This window comes from Phoxinus phoxinus (assembly GCF_949152265.1).
Source record: "Phoxinus phoxinus genome assembly, chromosome: 19".
Lineage (NCBI taxonomy): Eukaryota > Metazoa > Chordata > Actinopteri > Cypriniformes > Leuciscidae > Phoxinus > Phoxinus phoxinus.
The window spans coordinates 13619374-13626559 of record NC_136894.1 but is presented as its reverse complement, the minus strand read 5'-3'; the positions used below and the strand labels follow the sequence as shown (position 1 = coordinate 13626559).

The window sequence follows — 7186 nt, the reverse complement described above, 5'->3', positions numbered from 1 at the left end:
TTATAGTAAATTCATAAAGCTTTTATTGTTTCATATTAAAGCTTAACTTGTCGTTACAAATTAAAGTTATCTAGTTTAATACAAAATAAATAGTCAGGTTATTTTCTTGCCCTCTCTGACTTCTCAACCCCATCTGTCAAAATGCGACTCGCCGTGTTATTCAATGACAAGTGCATGATGCGATTTTAATCCAAACGCGAACGGCGTGTCCCTCTTCAGCTGCCGTTCACGGACGAACTGTCAAAGCGACAAAAACATCAAGTGCAACAGAGCAAGTATGCAACATACCTCCAGCACCAGACTGCTCTCAAAAGTACGTATTGTCTGAAAACAACAAGGATCTTAACGGTCAGCTTGGTTAACCTGTATCTGGCGCCGGGAATATCAGTGCATACGCGCGTGAAGGACGCACAGGCCCTGTGTGTGCACGATGGAGTCATGGGTGAGATTCAGCTCGCAGAGTCAAGCCAAAGAACGCGTGTTCAGGTACACAAACACTCACTGCATGCATGCTTACATGCTTACAGCACTACCACTACATGTACGTACTACATGTTTCCTTGACTACGTGAACTTTGAAGCCTGTTAAGATACTTGAAAGTGTTGTATTGGAAGTTGGAGTCTATATTTTTTCCCCATCTACCTAACAATTAGTAAAACTAACAACAAAGCACGTGTTGAACAATGTTTTTGATTATGGTATTGTGCCTTTAAGTCCCGGTCCAACTCATTCATTTCAAAATTACCTCCGTAACTTTCATGTGTACTATAATTTTACTATAAAGGCATAATTTACAAAGAAAGAACGATCATATCACCAAGCAATCAGGCATTTGAGCGCAGACGCCACTTGTTATGGTTCCTAATCAGGCAGGGGTTTTCAAACTGGGGTCTCTCGGCCCCCAGGGGGTCCACAGAAAAGTTCAGTATTTTTTGTATAAAAAAAGCTGATAGTAATAATAAAAACAGGTTGCACTTTATTTTAGATGTCCTTGCAGTGCAATTATACATTGAAGTACTGAGTAATCTTAATTAACAACATGTATTTACGGTTGGGATTAGGATTAGGGTTTGGTTTAGGATTAGTAATTATGCATACATAGGCTATGTGTAACATGTTACAAGGAAACTGTAAAATAAAGTGTTACCTAAAACTAAATAATTATTACAAAATAAACTGTTACAGAATGACATTATTGCTGTTTTATTCAGATTTCTAATGACGGATTTCTAATTTTCTGAATTTTTTGAATGCTGATATTAATGGCTCTTTTTTAGTTTATTATATTTTATGTTTCTCTTTAGGTTCATATTTCTGGTGGGTAAAAAAAAAAGGATACAGTGTCAAATTAATTAAAAGTAAGAAAATAAAGTATTTTTCCAGACAATATTTTACGTATATTTCTTGCATTTTGTTTTTATAAATACATTTACAGTTCTGCTCATACCTTTTTAATATAGTTATGTATGAATCCCTCAATTGTCCTCAGTGTGCAGTCATACAGTCACTTATGGGAACGGGTTCAAATATACAGAAGATGGTAGAAACGGTGCTCAGTTTAACTGCTCTGGACTCATGAACAACTATCACAAAAAAACCAAACAAACAAGAAACAAGTCATGGATCATCCAGGTAAAAACTAACAGTATTTAGATTCAAGGGTATGTACACTTTTGAACAGGGTCATTTGTGTAAATTCAGCAATTATTTTATCTTGTGGACTACATTTTGACATCAGTTCTGTAAACCAGCTTATTCAGGATAATACAAAAAGAATATGACCCCTCTCATTTACAATAAAAAATATTATTAGCATCTTGCATATTCCGCAAGGGTAGCTATGTAAACTTATGAGCAGAACTGTATTTGAATACTTCCCTCACAAAGGGAACATAATTTTTAGGGGTCCGTTACATCAAAAAGTTTGAAAACCCCTGATCTAATGCAAAGATATTCAGACATTAGTAAGGATGTAACTGTCCAAATGAATGTTGGTGCAGTGCAAATGCTCATTTTCAATAATTGATTGTGTCTGAACAGGGCTGCCCAGTACGCCTGCACACTGCTGGGCTACACGCTGCAGAGAGGAGGAGCCAGAACAGAGCTGCTCAGCACCATTAAACAGCTGGAAGCCCACATGAGCCTTACCAGGAAGTGTACGTTTGAGAGGCAGTGGTCAGAAGTCTCTTTTGACTTTTGGGTTTTGATAAGAGAATTTGAATTGACAGAAGGCTGGATTGGAATGGCAGGGGTGGAATTTACTGAATTGCAAATTTTCGTAAGAGAAAGTCCAATGCGAGTCTGCTGTAAAATATAATTAATAACATTATTAACCCTGAGAGATGCAGAATAGCAGCGTTTGTAAAAAGCATTATAATACCCAATTTTGTATTAAATATGGGTAAAAACTACACATAAGAGTAGCTGACTCTTATCAAAATGGTTTGCATATAACAGTAACTGCCATTATGTAATTGATTATTTGGAATAGAAAAATAGTAATTGACATCGTGTGTAAGTGTGCGTGTGTGTGTGTGTGTGTGTGTGTGTGTGTGTGTGTATGTATGCATGCATGCATGTATGCGTCTGTGTGTGTGTATGTGTGTATGTATGTATGTGTATCAATGAAATTTTACAACCCTAAATTGCATACGTTTTTTCTACATTAAACCCCAATGTAATTTTTGCCTAAATTAAATATATCTAATATCTTCCTAAAGATATTAAAGGTTCTCTGAGGGTTAATTTAGATGTATTATGCCTACCAGTACTATTAATAAAGTGGTTCCATAAAGTGTCCCCTGTTGGCTAATGTCTTTTTAACTCACAGAATCTAGTTATGTTAATATGGCTCAGTGTTTGATTGATGGAGTCTGTCCGTGTGTTTGTCTCAGTGATGCGGTTGGGGAACTCCGCTGAAGCTCTGGAAGCAGCGAAACGCACTGTGCATCTGTCCGACTGCGTGCTGCGTCTCTGCATCACAGTGGCCCATCTCAACAGAGCTATGTATTTTGCCTGTGATAATGTACTGTGGGCCGGCAAAACAGGACTGCTGCCCGAACTGGACCAAAACAAATGGAGCCAGAGGTCGTTTAGGTGAGTGCTAGTTTCAGTTGTTTTCATTGCAAAATCAGCTTTTTAAAACTATTTCCTATTAAAATAATTAAATACACACACACACACACACACACACACACACACACACACACACACACACACACACTGTGTGTGTGTGTGTGCGTAATTTTAGTGTTTAGTGTTATTTTAGTGTTGATATACTGTTATAGTTTTTATTAATATTTTGCATTAGTTTTATATTTTCTGTTTTATTTCAATATTAGTTCGTTTTAAGGTCCTTGCACACTGAGTCCGAAATTCGCGTCTGATGCACATTAAAAAGTAAATGCAAAAATGTCGCACTCAGTGTGCAAGGACCTTTACTCATTTATTATTATTGTTATTTTTTTTTTAATATGCCTGTATAGTTTTTATACATTTTTATTTTGGTTTTAGTACATCAGGTAAACTTAATAATAATATAAATACGTTATATATATAATTTATTTCTTCTTTTTTTTCGGTTGAAGTTAATTGTATAATATTTAACAATCATAATGATAATACACATACACGCATTAAGTTAGGCTTTGCGTGTGAAAATTTGATTAACTTCTGTGAATTTGCATCACCCTGTTTTACTAAAATATATGGTTATGGTTGGATTTTTTATTTTTTTGAGCACAATGCGAAATGTTTTTATTTGTATTATGTTTAATTTAATAACCTGACTTTCTCTCACTTCCTGTAAACAGATACTATTTGTTCGCACTCATCCTCAATTTAACCCGAGACGCGTATGAAATCCGTCTGCTGATGGAGAGAGAGTCCCGCAGCAGTTCAGCTAAAAGCTTTAACTCCAGTCCGTCTTCCCTCACGCCGACCCCAGAGAACGGAGAGTTCCCTTTAAGCCCGTCTCCTTCCTCAGCGATGTCTCCCCTGCCTCCCCTCCCGATGCTCACGGCCAGGCTCAACAAGCAGTTCTGTCTCCTGATCACTGTGCTGCGCAACAACCCTCCGCTGCTCCTGGACCTCCTGAAGAACCTGTGTGACGTGTTCATACCGCTGGACCGGCTGGGTTTGTACCCCACGGGGTCAGGCTTTGTGGGAGCCTGTGGCCTCACGTCCTCTATCCTGTCCATTCTCACTATAGTTCACCCCTGGCTCAAACTCAAGCCCTGAGGGACACATCACAACTACATATCCTGTTGCTTTGTTTCTAAAGAGAACCTCTCTTGAGGTTGTGTTGATAATGGAAAGAAGAATGTGTGCTCCTTTATACCAGTTTAATTGCACATTCAAAACCGTTTTTCTTTGTGGAAAAACTGAAAACAAGATCTGGCCTAATCTGATTAAAACAAACAAAAAATCTTTGTTAAACAGATATTAAAGTCTGTTTAAAGGAATGTAAGTCTGAAAATGTCCTAGTCTGTCACCATAACGGTGTAGTTTTCAGTTCTAGTGTGGTAAAAGCACAGAACTACAAATGGTACGCTTACTATACTTACTATTCAGAATCATACGTTTCTCTGACTGAAGGGTGAATCACGTGAAGAAATGTCATGGTCACGTTTCATCCCAAAATGAAAAATGTTTTTGATTTAATATCTAGTACAATAAATACTATCATGACCTTTACAAATGTACAGCAAAAAAAAAAAGGATTAACCTTGAGTAAGACTTGGTGTTCATTCCCATGCCCCCCCCTTTAGATTTGTTAAAAAATCACCCAGCTAATTTTTTTAAAATATATTTTTTATACTGTTCTCATGAAATTCACCCTAAATTACAGAGCTTAAACCATTTGCAAACCCCTTTGTGTCAAAAACTGTGCTTACCAAACATTATTGTACAATGATAAAACGGTTACGGTTAAAAATAATTGTTTTGATCCAGTAGATTCTTTCTAAATCTGTATCTGTTTGAAGCTGTTTCTTGCTTTTCACTTCCTGCAGATGTGAACCTCGTCATTTTGTTATCAAAGTAATTTAAAAACTAGGAGTTTACTACTTTTTTGTTGTTGGTGTGATTAACGAAATATCAACCAAAAAAGATTTGGAAAATTATACAATAATTTGAAAAAACTACATCACTGACACTGCTGTTATATAGATGATTTTGTTTTTGTTTTGTTTTTTTAGCCTTGAGCCAGGAGCTTATGTATATGTGACTTATGGACTGTTTTCTTTTAAACTTAATATTTTGAAACTTCCTAAATGTTAATACTATGCACCACTGAATGTTGACATGATGGAGCTGTTTACCGGTAATCTAACTTTTGAAATAAATAATGCCTTGAATTTTATTCTTCTCTACTCTGACTTTCCCCTAGTTTTCATTGTGCATTAAATCTCAACCATTTTAAACATTCTATCGAATCAAAGTTCCTTGAACTTTCTGGCTAGAGTCATAGATTTGTTGCCAAAGTTATTTGAAGCCTGTCAATGATTAATCTGTTCTTGTGTTGAATCCTATTTTTTTACAGTCTATGGTTGAATCACTGCATTGTCGTTTCTTGCTATGCAGCATCTCACCAGTAGAGGGAAACATAACACAACATTTACTACCGGAAACCAGCAGCTTTCTGACAAGAAAATAAGATAAATAAACCATATAGCTGCGACCGAATAGTTTAAGTACTCAAATACTTTTTGTTTGAGAACACTGAGACGGCTTTGTTGATGTGAAATGAGTAAGATAAACATAGCTAAGTGTGAAAATATAGTCCTGAATTCATGAATTGCATAAAAATGTCCCAACTAAAACCATTTAAACTGAGTTTAAAACCGCTGTAGTGTTTAATGTTGATCGCATGCTTATGCATTGTCCTTATGGAAGTTTGTAATTGATGTGTTTAATGGCACAGACTGAAAGCACATTCCCTCCTGCTGTGAAAGCTGCAGTGGGGGTCTGTCCTCCTACTCTCTCATTAGTTACATCACACTGATTCAGATGCTGTGTCACTCCCACATGGCTGCATTTTCGCATTACCCCCCCAACCCTCTCGTTCTCTCTGTCAGGATCAAAATCACTTTTAATTATCCAGACCAGAAGCCTACATGTTTGCTATACTGGGCAGCGTGCAGATTCTCAAGAGAGGGCGTTGGTGGAACAGATATGAAATGCTAGGTACACGTGTCTTGATTTTTGTATTGATTTTGTGTGTTTTCAGTAGGAAGCTTATGACATAAATGATGACCAGGATGTGAAGGGGGTAAGAGTGGTCATCAAAACCACCCACACAGTCACCAATAACAGATGCTCTCTCGCTCTCTAGGTTTCTGTTTATATCTCATTCTACATCCTTGCCTATCAGGCTATACTCTTTATAGTTTTGTTTTTCTCTTTTACCTGGTCCATAAACAGACCCTCTTTATATTAAGTGTCTTTAACTCCTATATATTAACATTTAAATTAATCGTATGATATAGTGTGATTATATGATATTATTGTGTAGCCTACATGCTTGTTTCTATGTTGGACAAATATAAAATACTCTTAAAATAAGGGTTCACAAAGGTTCTTTTTTTTACAGTGATGCCATTGAAGAACTATTTGTGTACGACCGTTACCGCGGGAGACAGTGATTATAGTTTAAAATGTTATAAATATGGACATTTTTTCTTACACAAATGCATTGCTTCACTTCAGAAGGCCTTTATTGGCACCCTGGTGCCGTATGGATTCCTTTTATGATGGATGGATGTGCTTTTTGGAGCTTCAAAATCTCAGTTAGCCTACTATTCACTCCCATTATAAAGCTTGGAAGAGCCAGGATATATTTTTATATAACTCAGATTGTGTTTGACCGAAATAAGAAAGTCATACACACCTAGGATGGCTTAAGGGTGATTCAATTATGGGATCATTTTCACTTTTTGGTGAACTAACCCTAAAATATTTTTTTTCCACTATAAATAACCTTTTGAGGAATTAAAAGGTTCCATGGATTTGAAAGGTTCTTGGAATCATATATGCCAATAAAGAACCATTATGTTTAGGAGTATTACACTGTTGACCCCTTCCCTTCAACCCTTTAACCCAAACATTAAACCCTCTTAAACCTAACCATGCCACAAAACCTGTTACTAATCTTCTCTTCTGAGGCCTCTCCTTGCATAACACCTG

At 36.6% G+C, this 7186-nt stretch overlaps 2 protein-coding genes across 3 annotated transcripts in view; both read left to right on the top strand.

Annotated features, from left to right (window-relative positions):
• The window catches only part of LOC306987326 (uncharacterized protein), a 214267-nt gene that overhangs the window by 117756 nt on the left and 89325 nt on the right, over window positions 1-7186 (top strand). The gene's annotated exons all lie outside the window — the stretch shown is intronic.
• Window positions 166-5363, top strand: pex11b (peroxisomal biogenesis factor 11 beta). Its single transcript, XM_079591498.1, has 4 exons — window positions 166-486; window positions 2042-2157; window positions 2896-3097; window positions 3814-5363. Exons 1-4 carry the CDS (start codon window positions 431-433, stop codon window positions 4238-4240), a joined length of 801 nt encoding a protein of 266 aa, XP_079447624.1. The 5' UTR covers window positions 166-430; the 3' UTR covers window positions 4241-5363.